Source organism: Pongo pygmaeus, chromosome 16, assembly GCF_028885625.2.
Source record: "Pongo pygmaeus isolate AG05252 chromosome 16, NHGRI_mPonPyg2-v2.0_pri, whole genome shotgun sequence".
In the NCBI taxonomy this organism is placed as follows: Eukaryota; Metazoa; Chordata; class Mammalia; order Primates; family Hominidae; genus Pongo; species Pongo pygmaeus.
The window spans coordinates 105055497-105069727 of record NC_072389.2 but is presented as its reverse complement, the minus strand read 5'-3'; the positions used below and the strand labels follow the sequence as shown (position 1 = coordinate 105069727).

Sequence of the window (14231 nt, the reverse complement as noted above, 5' to 3'; positions counted from 1 at the left end):
CTTGTCCTTCCTCCTGTCTGGCCCAATGAAGTGTCAAGTTATTTCTTCCCTCGGAGCCTTTGAATCTGCTATTCCTCGGTCAGGAATGCTCCTTCCCAACCCTCCAAACCATAGACTCTTTCTTGTGTTTCAGAACGTTACCATCACATTTTCACAAAGGCCTTCCCTGACTTCAAGCAGATTCCCTATTTCTCAATTGTAGCATCCTATTTATTCCCTCCCTGCATTTACTTATTTAATTACTTATTCATTTATTTACATGTCAAACCACAGTGTGTACCTCCCACTAGAAAATAAATTTCATAAGAACAGGGGCTTTGACTTTATTTGCCGCTATATTCCCCATATTCCTAGCACCTAGCAGAGTCTAGCACATGGTAGGTGCACAGTAAATATTTTTTGACTTAATGTATTCCTTAAACTACCTCACTTGCTCAGTGGCCGCAGACCAGACTTGCAGCTGCACACAAACCTCACACTTATGATTCAGATTTGTTGCTTAGCAAAATTACAACAGTTGTGGACTTTTGAGAAAACTCACAAATCCTTGGAGGAAAAAAAAAGTGAAATCCAAGACTGCTAGAGGTTTGTTGCACATTTAACATAATTTAAGTTTTCCTTAATGTCTTATAATTACCTCTGTGAATGCAAGTGATGGGAGTGTTCTATAAGACATTACTGACAGAAGACCAGCTGCCCACAAGCTAAGTAGCCCCAGTCTGTTATGCATTTTCAAATTTGTGTGTGTGATCTGCTATATAGCTGACACAGTTTTACAGAAATAAATGTAATGTGCATAACTTAGAGTTGACTATACAATAACATAACTAAATTTTCAGCAGGCATGTCAGAAGTCATGTAAGCAAATAAATATTGCCCTTCAAGATCATAAGCCAGCAAAACCAATCCAATGATATGTGTTCATTCATATTTTTGAAATTTGTTTTGAAATTCCATGAAGATCTTGATATAGAATTTTTTCATGGATTCTAGGGATCAAATCTACCCCCAAAATGATAAGGATATGATACCATCAATTATATTGAGAAGAACATGCCTCAAACTCTGAAGGCAAGTCCAAAACATTTTTTTCATATTTAAACAAGATTGGCATCCTCTGAATAACATACTCAATGACAGCTCAGAGGCATTCTTAGAACAATGATGTTCTTTTGTTTTTGGAATTATTTAGAAACTCGATTAGATCTTATTTAAATTTAAAAACCATGAAGTCTTTTTGCAATAAGTGTATTTTCAAGATTAACTAATCTGAAGGAATTAACAATGATCTGACTTTATAAATTTGGAATCTGGTTGTATTTGTTTAACTATTACATCATTTTCACATTCGAGAAGGTACAACCAGATCCACCCAGTTTGGCAAAACCAAATCTATGTCTTACCTGGTCTATTTGAAGGGCCAGAAATAGTTCAATTTTGGTTCACATCATGATCCAGTAAGTCTGAAGGGGTGACTGCTTGTAGGGCTCAAACAGCACCAGCATATTTCTCCATGCTCTTATTATACTCCATTATAGCTGCATGCTTACTAGCAAGTGTTCTCTCCTATAATTCCAAGTGCATAACATGTTTCAAAGGCACCAGGAGTTAACCAGGTGTTGGGAAACTTGCTTTGGAACCTATCCAGCAATTATTTTGGCTCTGAAGAGTAATGGTCTACAAATTTAAACATGAACTCATGTTTATTTTTTTATAACCCTTAGTAATACATTACTTAGGGTCTGCCAGTATAGGACACAACTGTCCATATTATAAGAGGCTTGCTGTATATTCATAACTTTTGAATGTGTGGCAGGTTATATTTAGTAACAAATGACCATAACTTAAAGTTAGGAACAATACCAGGAAGCACACCGAGAAAATCTATTAATTATGCATTTGTCTAATATAAGCAATATACAAGAAGAACTTAAAAAAATTATATTAGCAATTAAGAAGACGTCTTAACAGAATATCTATTATATTTATAAAAGATAATTAAATATTATTTGGGAGTTTTAAAATAAAATGCTCCCGGCTGGGCACGGTGGCTCACGCCTGTAATCCCAGCACTTCATGAAGCTGAGGCGGGAGGATCACCTGAGGTCAGGAGTTGGAGACCAGCCTGGCCAACATGGTGAAACCCCGTCTCTACTAAAAAGTACAAAAAAAATTAGCTGGGCGTGGTGGCGGGCACCTGTAGTTCCAGCTACTTGGGAGGCTGAGGCAGAGAATAGCTTGAACCCAGGAGGCAGAGGTTGCAGTGAGCCGAGATTGCACCACTGCACTCTAGCCTGGTTCTGTCTCAAATAAAATAAAAAATTTAAAAATAAAATAAAATAAAATAAAATGTTCCCAAACATATGAAATCTGAGAAACATAAGAAAAATGAATTTGATTTAAATATTTATGTCTAGGTGTCAAGCTTGCCAATTAATTCCCAGTAGAAATTTTTAAATGTTAAAGACAGTAATTTAAAAAAAAACCACACTGTTTTGACATTTTACCTCGTGCTTTGTGTGTGACTAAATTATGCACTAGAATTTCATTCAGTATTCTTCCAAATAAGTTATTTCCCAGGTGTTCACTGGGTATCTAACCAACTAGTCAATAAAGTATTCTTGCTAAGTGACAATTATAATATAACTAACTGCTATGGAGAAATGGCATTTATCTCTTTTTCAGATATATTGTCTTTGATTTTTAAAAGCATTTATTCTAAAAGCATCTTTGTTATCACTTTGTGTCTGTACATGGATTTCTATTTGGAAAAATCCTTTATCTTCCTCATTCTTCAAGATTCATGGAGACCACATACGCAGATTTTCATTTTATGTTTTATTTTAGCGATGGTCAATTTTACAGACTTCTTCTAGGTAGGCTTTTTTCTCTTCACTGAGTTGGCACAATGGGGTTTTTAGGCTTTGACCTGAATGAGGCCACAAGGTGTCTATTGTTGGTATAAAACTATTCTAATCATTGCCTCAAGAAATATCACAGCATCATAGTCCAGAATAAAAATTTATTTTTTAACTTTACTACTTTGCACAGAATAAGTAAAAGTAATCTCTATTTTACTTGCTGGAAAGAATGATATAATAATGATGACTGCTTTCATCTCACTTTCTAAATTCAAAACAGGAAGAAATTTTAAAGGAAAACATTTTAGTGCATATACATTTCAGATTACCAAATTGATTCACTCCAGTTTCTTTCTTTGAAATTCCCATGAAAAACAGAAAGCAGTTGATGACCTCCACTGATAGAACACTTGGAAACCACTGGAAAAACACATGCACAACACAAAAATTATCTAGTTTAAAAAAAACACCTCTCAATTAAAATACTTCCATACTAAATACAATATATAATTTTGATTTCTAAATATGAATATATAGCCTTTGTAAGAAACAATAAGAAACTCACGTCACAATTTACATGAAAAACATTGCATTAGAGATTTCTGAATAGGCACGTATTGGTTATTAATCTTAATACAAAAGCAAAGTCTCTAAATTTACTGTCTGCTCTTGTTTGGAGTTCTCAGATAACCACCTACAGAGTGGGAAAAAAAGACTCAAAAATGATTAATATCAAGGGTAGAAATGAAATGTGGCACAGAAAGATGTTTTCTTTTCATTTCAAAATTTCCTATGCTGTTTAAACTTTTATTTCTATTGCTATGAACTACTTCTATAATAAAAATTAATTATTTAATGGTGCCTCCTCACACAGTTTGGGATTCCTTAGAACAAGAAACAAAACAATTCTAAGCACCTGCTACATTTTTATTTATTAGTTGTATTTACTTTAGCTAAGAATTATCACACTGAAATCTGTGATTAAAATTCTAAAAATTTGAGTTTCCTAATGATATTCTGGTTCACTGCAACAGAAAGCAAAAATTTAATAAATGCGTATATATAATGCTTTTATGCAAATCTATATTGCTGAGGGTCTCTCAAGTTCTGTCATTATAAAATTTTTTTAAATCTCAAATTTCATAGTTTCTGTCAATTACAAGTATTATAGAAAATTGTATGATGCTTCTAATGAGAACACATAAAAACGTATTTCTTCAGATTTCTATTTATTCCCAGTCGTTGCAAAGATACTACAAAGAGGACTACTGCTTTGCTGCAAGAAGTCAATACATACCAGAATTCAAAATCTTTTATTGTGTTCTATAAATCTTTTGTTGTGCACTGCATCAACAAAGCTTTTAAATGCTCCTCAATAATAGGAAGTAACAAAACAGTGGAAAAGAACAATAAAACTTGTATGTTTATAGAGAATAGCAAACAGTTCAACGATGCAGAGATGACAGGTGTTTTATAAGTCATATTTTTTTCAGAAATGCTTTAGTTGCAAATAAAATTTCCAAGAATATTAACATTTTCCAACTTTTCCAAATGTTCTACTCTCCTATTATTTGAACTGGCAGATTAGCAAAATATAGGAATTATTGCAAAACAACACCCCAAAAAGCAACTTAAAAAAAAGAACAAAAGAAAGCTGACATCTAATTTTTAAATTAACTTTAAGTAAAACCAAATGTCTGTAATAATTTTTACTACTGACCTTATGGAACAACACACATCTCAAGTAGTGGTTAGTCCAACTGTGTTCACAGGAACACCAGTTCAGAGCAATGTTCTCGTGGTCTATTAAGTTTAGGAAAAACAATACATTATACAGTTTACTGTAATACACATTAGCATATCACAGAGCATTATCGAGTCAGGAAACCCACTTAATTGTGATTCACCAGCAGGTTCCCATACATTTGGCCACCGCACACTTTTTCACAGAACATGTAAAGAAAGTTTGGAAAAGGTTGGTTATCAACCTTTTAAGGCACATTTTCCCTAGGTATTCCATCAGAAAGGCATAGACATTTTTAATAGTAGCTCTAATCTTTTTTCCTTTTATACAGGAAAAATAAAAAGGAATTATTTTGGACACTGCTCAAGGGAAACGAAATGAAAATGGGATGCTAAATCCTAGTCTAATACTCGTGGTCATTGGCATACTTGTGTATATGCAACATTTATGAGGCTCTGACTATTATAACTTTAGGCTATGCTTTAAAAAAAACCTTCCCCCCGACCGCCCCCCCCAAAAAAAGGCCCAGTAGGTGGCTCACACCTGTTATCCCAGCACTTTTGGAGGCCAAGGAGAAGGACTGCTGGAGCCCAAGATTTTGAGGCTGCAGTGAGCTATGATCATGCCACTGTACTCCTCCAGCCTGGGCAACAGAGCAAGAGCCCATCTTTAAAAAACAAACACACAAAAAACCTTCCCTGGTGTCCAAGCTTGTATCCGCCAGGGTCTTTTCAATACTTTACAGATACTGTTTTATTCTTGTAGTTCTCCTGAAGGATGTTCAAAGAGTTTTTTTGTTTTTTTTTAAGAGTTTTCTATTTAAATCCTACCTCAAATCTCTCTTTGTACAATAATTCTCTCCTATCATCCATTAATTTTCTACTTTCTTCCCTATAGGCAAAAACAGGCCTTCAGCCCCTTATGGCACATGTTCCCAATACAGTAATAGAATTTAAAAGTTTCTCATAAAATATGGAACGAACTGTATCCATAATTTCCTTCAAATCTTTCCACCAAAAAAAATGACTTTCCTTATTCCCTAATTCCCTATTTCCTTATTCCCTAATTCCCATTTCTCTAGTTCCTTATTAGAGGCAAGTGGTTTCTACCTTAGAAATTCTTCACAAGAAAAGGGCCAGACAGAATGCTAGAGTAAATAAAATTAAAAGGAAAAAAAGAGCACTCTGTTTTGAAATGAGTCTACAAAAACATGGATACAACTACTGTTCAAATAATTATTTCCTTTGTATTCACTTTCATTAAGAGATATAAGTAGCATATATAACAAATTATATTTTATGAGTAACCAAAAGTATGGATGAAATGATTTTTATATAACCTTACATTCAGAAATATTGTCAACACAGATACAACAAACTTTATAAAAGGCTTACTGGTTGAGCCAATATAGCATTAATATCTAAATGTTTTATTTAAGTTAAAATTTCTAGAAAACATGAGCAGATTCCATTACTAGCACACAAAAGTTGTTAATTTGATGCTTTACTCAACTTTTTAAAATGTATGATGCTTTTTGTTACGAATTCATAATTTAAAATAAGAATTTCATGAGTGGGAAACAGGCTTCTAGTAGGTGAAGATTATGTTTCTTTTTCTTTTTTTGGAGACAGGTTCTCGCTCTGTTGCCCTAGCTGGAATGCACGACTTACTATATCCTGGAACTCCTGGCCTCAAACCATCTTCCTGCCTCAGCCTCCAGGTGTGAGCCAGATGTCTGGCCTGAAGATGGTATTTCTGATACCTTATCTTAATCATGACTATTACCATAGTTGGTGCTTAACAAAATTGGGGCCACAGAGTAGCAGTCAACTTCAAATCTTTCTATATGGCCTCCTTCATTACCCACAAAGTAGCATTAGCTAATTTGTACAAAACCAGGTAATAGCTGGAAAAAATTAAAAAGAAAAAAATATGATTGGTTCAAAATATATGGACAGCATATGAGTCTATAATTGTTTCAAAATTGAGTTTAATCAACAAACAAGCATACGGACTGTCAATAACACTACTGGCATGAGATCCTGGAATTCTGTTTCCCACCAAAAAATTTTAGGATAGTAGTAGTGACTTTCCACTGGAAGTTCATTTTAAGCCTATAATAAGAGAATAAGAAAGTTCGTTTGGTTAATGATTCAAAACACCAAGAAACTTTCTATCACAGAAACAATACAATGACAGTATCTAAACAGCATCTAAAACAATAAAATGAATTTACTTTCCTGTTACCTAGATATTACTGTCTGTTGATCTGCTGTTGTCCTCAAAAACTAAATTATGTATAATATTTTAAATAAATAATCAACACTGAAATTATACTGTGCTCCTCTGGGAATTTTTACAAGAACTGCATGATTCCTTGTTTGATGATAAAATTTGTTTTCATCCTCTGAAGAGCTGAAAATCTATGAAAAACATTTTCTAGCTTTTACTATTTTATTCCTTTGGAGTAAAGAGAATAAAAATTGATGTCAAATAGCACCCTATGTAAATAAAATCCAAGATTTAAAGTTGTATATCTTATTGCTTTCAGAGAAAGCTACAACCAAAGATTTACATTTGTCTTTAGCTATATGAATCTGCAAGAATGAAGTAAATTCCATTGTCCTGCATGAGCCACACTTCAAAAAAATGCTAATACCAGAAAGATTTCTATATGTATGCTTGCACTAAGAATAATTCACTAAAATGACAAGTTAAAGGCTACTTTCTCCACTAGAGAATGATGTTCAAACATCTTATAGAGGAACTGAAAACCCAGGTTAGGTGAAGCGGGTAAGAAGGCTTTCATACACTTTAAAGCAGTTTACACACCCAGACAAATACCATCGCAGTAAATGAAAGAACATAAAAACATATTCCCAATGTTTTTGTCAGTAACTGTGAACACAGGAACTTACCCAGTAACTTTAGAATAGAAGTGCCAGAGAATCAGAGATGATAAAACATTGTTACAAATTCATGACAAAAATATGGATTCCGCAGCTCTGTGAGCTCCTTGTATCTTTACAAAATTATTTGTTCATTTATTTATTTAGAGACAAGGTCTCACTCTGTCACCCGGGCTGGAGTGCAGTAGTGTGATCACAGCTCACTGCAGCCTCAACCTCCCGGGCTTAAGTGATCCTCCCACCTCAGCCTCCCAAGTAGCTGAGACTACAGGCATGTGTCACCATTCCTTGCTAATTTTTTATAGAGACAGGGTTTCATCATGTTCCCCAGGCTGATCTCAAACTCCTAGATTCAAGTGATCCACCTGCCTCAGCCTCTCAGAGTGCTAGGATTACAGGGATGAGCCACGACACCTGGCCAATATTTTTAAATAGCTAATTAAATAAATGGCTTGAGAATATTTTGGAAGAATAGCAACCTAAGGCATGTGAAAAACTCAGCGAAGTTTTTCCATCAAAAACAAGCACAACACTGGACAAAACTCTGAAAAACAACTATTTCAGAACTCTAGAAATCAATCAAAGGCAGAAAATAAATTCAGTAGTGTTTGTTCATTCAAGAACAGTGGAAGTCTGCAGCCTTTTCTTGGTTGGGATGGCTCCTATCACATCCTACCCCCAGCCCAGTCTATAAGAATAGCAGTTTATCAAAACAGGGCTAAGGAAACCAAAAGCTTGGCTACCAGAGAGAGCACCCTCAATTTGGGGCAGGGGACAAAATCCCACAGCTTTGTCACCTAAAACTGGCAAAATCCGTAAGGAGAAGAAAAAAAATGTCAACCAAGAATTCTACATACAGGAAAACTATCCTTCAGCCCTAAATTCAAAATAAAGGCTTCTTAGATAAATAAGAAATGAGAAAATTAGTTGCTAGCAAACCTGCCCCATAAGAAATATTAAAAGGGCTCAAAGAAAATGATTATCAGATGGTAATTCAAAATAACAGGAAGGAATCAAGTTCTTCTGAATTGCTTTATGGTCTAGCATATGATCTATCCTGAAGAATGTTCTAGGTGTGCTGCAGAAGAATGTTCTATGTGTGCTGCAAAAGAATAATGCGTTCTGCCCCTGTTGAGTGGAGAGTTACCTTAGTTCAAGTTGGTCAAGAAAATTGTTGAAGTTTTCTATATCTTTACTTGTTCTCAGATGCCAAGAGAGGACTATTAAAATCTTCAACATAACTGAGTTGTTTATTTCCCCTTTCAATTTCAGGTGTGAGCCAGATGTCATTTTCTGCTTCATGTATTCTGGGCCTCTTTTGGTAAGTGCATCTACATTTATAATTCTTATATCTTCCCAATATACTGATCCTTTTATCATTATAAATTGTCCTTGTTTAGTTCCAATATTTCTTGTCTTAAAGTGTATTGTGTCTGTTACTAAAATAGCTACTACAGCTATTATTTCCTGTTTGCATGGTATATCTTTTTCCTTCTTTTTCTTTTGGCGCTATTTGTGTCTTTGATCCTAAATTGTATCTCTTCTGACAAAATATAGTTTGGGTCTTGCTTTATGACTAAGTTGGAAAATCTCTTCCTTTTGATTATAGTGTTTAGACCATTCACATTTAATGTTACTATTGATGTTGTTATATTTACATTTGTGATTCAGCTATTTTTAAAATTACATCTCATGTCTTTTCGTGTCTCTGTTTTTCCATTCTATTTTTTATCTCATACAGTCATGAACCACATAACTATGTTTTGGTCAACAATAGACCGCAGATGAGACAGTGGTCCCATACAATTATAATGTAGCTAAAAAATTCCTATCACCTACTGAGAGTTGTAGCCATTGTAACACTGTAGCACAACTCATTACTCCCATGTTTGTGATGATGCTGGTATAAACACAAACCTACTATGCTGCCAGTTGTATAAAGGACAGCACATACAAATACTGTACATAATAACTGATAATAAACAACTCTGTTACTGGTTTATTAATTAGACTATACTTTTTTAGAGTGTACTCCTTCTACTTATAAAAAAAAATTAACTGTAAAAGAGCCTTAGGCAGGTCTTTCAGGAGACAGTGCAGGAAAAAGCATTGTTATCATAGGCAATGACAGCTCCATACATGCTGTTGTCCCTGAAGACCTTCTGGTGGGAAAAAGATTAGAGGTGGAAGACAGTGATATTGATTATCTTGACCCTGTGTAGGCCTAGGCTAATATGTGTTAGTGTCTCAGTTTTTAACAATAAAGTCACATTGTGTTATAATTGCCTATAGTATACAGTATAGTACCATGCTGCACAGGTTTGTAGCCTAGGAGCAATAAGTTATACCATATGGCTTAGTGTGTAGCAAGCTATAATATCTAGGTTTATGTAAGTGTACTCTATGATGTTCACACAACAACAAAATCACCTAACATTTCTTAGAATGTATTCCCATTAAGCAGTGCGTGACTGTAGAAATATTTGTGTATTGTTTTAATGTCCTTTATTAATTTTTTAGCTATACTTCTTGAGGTTTTTTTTTTAGTGATTATTCTAGAAATCACAATACACATCATTAATCACAATATATTTCAGGTTAATATTGGCTTAATTCTGGTAAAACACAGTAACTTTGCTCCAGTATAGCTCTGTTTCCACTTTCCTCACTGTTATGACTACTGCTTTAAATAATCTTTAGGGTTTTTTAAAAGAAATTAAGAAATATACATATTCAGCCCTTTATATTTCACATACATTTACCATATCCGATAGATCATATTCTAGAGCAGGGGTGGCATGTTTTTTCAGTAAAGAGCCAGATGGTAAATACCTTAGGCTTTGCAGGCCATGTACAGATTCTGTTGCATATTCTTGGCTTTTTAGAGTACTCTTTAAAATTTTTAAATCATTCTGCACTTGCAGGCAATTAACAACCACCACAAAAAGACCACTGACCAGACTGGGTCTGTGTGTCATAGTTTGCCAACCCATGTTAGGATGTAAAACAAGTCTTAATACATTTCCTTTTTAAAACTGAAAACATACAAGAATATAGCCTGACCACAACAGAATTAAATTGAAAATCAACAACAGGAAGAAATTTGAGAAATGTGCAAACACTTGGAAATTGAACAATACACTTGTAAACAACTCATGGGTAAAGAAGAAATTGTGAAGAAAATTAGAAAATATATTTGAAATGAATGAGAACAAATACACAACATATCACAATTCATGTAAAGCAACGAAAGAAGTACTTAACCTGAAATCTGAAATGCTCTAAAATCCAAAGATTTCTGAGTGCCAACATGATGCCACGAGTGGAAAATTATACACCTGACCTCACGTGACAGGTTGCAGTCAAAATGCAAGTACACAACACATAGTTTATTCCATGTCCCCAAGAGAGAAAAGACCCTCCTAGTCCCCTTTAGCCGAAATATATCTTTTCTGTGCATGCCCAGATAGCCCCACACAAGCAAACCAAAAAGGGTAGTGAAATGGCACGTGTGCAGGCTAAGGACACCAACGGCAGGTTCCCCACCATGACCCACACAGGGCCAAGACCTACGTGCATTACTCACTGTGGTTTTTTGTTTATTCTCTGCTTTGTGGTGTAAATATATTGCTGAAAATGTCAAAAAGGCCTGCAAATACCTCTGTGGGTAACAGTGATAAGATAAAATAGGAAACATTTGTGTTTATCTACAGCACAGAAAATCAAACTGTTGGAGAAAGTGGACAGCCGTATTGTGTGAAACACCTTACAGAAGAGTATGGTGTTGGCATGACCAGCATGTATGACTTGAAGAAATGGAAGGATATGATTCTTAAATCTCTTAATTTATAACAGTTCTCCCTCTCCCTTCTTCATTTTCATGTCTTTCATTTACTTACATGGATTTTTATCTTATAGAATTTTCAACATCCTCGATTTGGTTTATTGTGCCTTCATTGTGTCATCAAAAATACTCACTTATCCCTTGTTCACTTTTCTTTGGCATGATTACATTATAAGGAGAGGGTTACACCCTTCCAATTTCATCACACTGGGTAGTAGAACACAATGTCTGCTTGTCCCACTTCTAGTGAAGTTAAGATTAACTAGTAGATTCTAGTGTTATCAGCCCGATCCATTCAATACAAAGCTTCCTATCAACTTTTTACCTAATGGTTCAGGAAGCTATTAATGATTTTGCCAAGATATTTCATTAGAAATTACAAATGTTGGTTTTTAAAATTCCATCATTCCCTCTATATGTATTAACTATAATTATCCCATGTAGAAAAACTCTCCCACCTTCAACTATTCAGTTACCCTGAGAAATAGTTGTTTTAGAAAAGGCAGAAAAATATTTGATTCTTTCCCTTTAAATTTTGAAGAACAAGTTGGTAGTATAACAACCTCCAGAGTTTACCAACAAGTTTTTAAGAGCACCATTACAAACTCATACATGTTTCTATATGTGATATGTTTCAATACATTTCAGTCATTGCTTTTTATGCTTAACAGTCCACTTTTGACTTCTGTACAATTTTCACATGACCCTCAGTAGTCTCTGATTCTCTGTTTTCTGACAGAAGATGTCCCGAGGGTACATCTTCCACAAGTTGTGCCTCAAACACAGCAACCTGGTTCATTTTAGTGGGAAGTGATTTTTAAAGGCTTTAATCTCTTTGGCCTGGAATTCTTCACCACCTTATTAGCTCACCAATGCCTTCAAAACAGGTTTTCCCAGACTGCCCATCCTGCACTGTCCTCAAGGGAGGGTTGGTCTGAATTATCTAGTCTTGCAATTCTATAAGCAGAAGTCCTAAGATAAGAAATTGTGGAAGAGAGCACCCAAAAGCTTTTAAAAGACATCTTCCCAGTGGGCGCAGTGGTTCACACCTGTAATCCCAGCACTTTGGGAGGCTGAGGCAGGCAGATCATGAAGTCAGGAGTTCGAGACCAGCCTGGCCAACATGATGAAACCCCCATCTCTACTAAAAATACAAAAATTAGCCAGGCGTGGTGGCGCGTGCCTGTAATCCCAGCTACTCAGGAGGCTGAGGCAGGAGAATTGCTTGAACCCAGGAGGCAGAGGTTGCAGTGAGCCAAGACTGTGCCACTGCACTCCAGCCTTGGTGACAGAGTGAGACTCCATCTCAAAAAAAGAAAAAAAAAAAAGACATCTTCCCTCAGTTATATGCCATACACACAAATAAAGACTAGTTCATAACAATCAACCAAACTGGGGTAGAATTCAGAAAGGCTTCAGGAGTGGAAAGTCAGATCACAGTTGAGGGTCACTCTGTTTTTTGAACCCAGGGGTTGGTTCCACAAATTTTCTTAATTCATCAGCCAAGGAACCTGCAAAATATCACCCTGACAGTGGACTGACAGCAAAAGCAGAATTAGGAAACTAAATGGAAAATAACCACTAACAAGCCTAATTAGTATATTTACTCATGGCAGCAAAATGAGGGTAACACCCACAAACACAGAGTCTGCATTCCAAGATTCTTGTAGAATGGAATAAACAAGCATTTATACTCCAACTGCTAAGTTTATATATCTAAAGCTGAGGTGAGAAGGGAGTGATAATATAGAAAAAAAGACAAGGGCACTATTCCTTAGTAGAATTAATTCTTTCTCTTAGATAGCAAAGACAATCAAGAATTCCTTTATTCGTCTGCAGTTGAGCCTCGGATGAAACTGCAGCCCTGGCCAACCCAACCTTGGCTGCAGCTTTCTGAGACCCGAAGCAGATCGAGCTAAGCTGTGCTTAGACTGCTGATCCATAGAAATTGAGATAATAAATGTGTGTTGTTTTATGCCACTAACTTTGTGGTAATTTGTTATGTAGAGATAAATATAGCATTATAAGCTAGTACATGATTATTTATTTATTTATTTATTTTTTGGAGACAGGGTCCCACTCTATTGCCCAGGCTGAAGTGCAGTGGAGCGTTCATAGGTCACTGCAACCTCAAATATTCTAGAGTCAAGCAATCCCCCCACCTCAGCCTCCCAAGCAGCTGGGACTACAGGCACTTGCCACCATGCCTAAGTTTTTTATTTTATCTTTTGTAGAGACAGGGTCTTACTATGTTGCCCAGGCTGGTCTTGAACTCCTAGTTTAAGCGATCCTCCTACCTCGGCCTCCCAAAGTGCTGGGATTATAGGTTTGACCCACCATGCTCTGTCACTAGTACATGATTTTACTTTCTTCAATCATATAAAATATTTGAAACAGACTTCTTTTGAAGATTAAGTATTTATGTTAATGACTTGGAAAAAACACTACTGAGAATCAGAAGACCTAGCATTGTCTCGATTCTACCTTACTAAGTCACGTTGTGTAAGATTCATAATCTCTCAGAGCCTCGAGAGTTCTTATTTATAACCAGGGATAAAACCTGCCCTGTTGGTAAAAGAAAGTGAGTGAGACACTGTGAAAATTATAAAGCACTAAATAAACTAAAATCCAACTGCTTCTCACCAACAGTTCTGCTGCCACTCTAGTGCAAGCCATCATCATTTCTTGCTGGGGTTATTTTGGCAGATTCCTAACTCGTCTCAGTTTTTGTTGCGGGTGCCTCCTTTAAGTTTTCATCACTGGCCCCTCTTTACAGTTATCTGAGTCATTCTTTTAAACTTAAATGAGATCATATCACTCCTCTGCTAGAAATCCACCAGTGACTTCCCCTCACATCCAGAATGGAATCCACA

At 35.6% G+C, this 14231-nt stretch overlaps 1 protein-coding gene across 10 annotated transcripts in view; it reads right to left on the bottom strand.

The window, feature by feature from the left end:
- Nucleotides 1-14231, bottom strand: part of LRRC28 (leucine rich repeat containing 28) — a 136231-nt gene that overhangs the window by 65930 nt on the left and 56070 nt on the right. For 2 of the 10 annotated variants that reach the window (XM_054450756.2, XM_054450759.2), the window contains one exon: nucleotides 4582-4664. The exons of 7 other annotated variants lie outside the window; for them this stretch is intronic. In XM_054450756.2, coding sequence (XP_054306731.1) covers nucleotides 4582-4664 — 83 coding nt within the window. Of the gene's footprint in view, nucleotides 1-4581; nucleotides 4665-14231 lie in introns of those variants that run through there. One more of the 10 variants, XM_054450762.2, reaches the window with a different exon arrangement.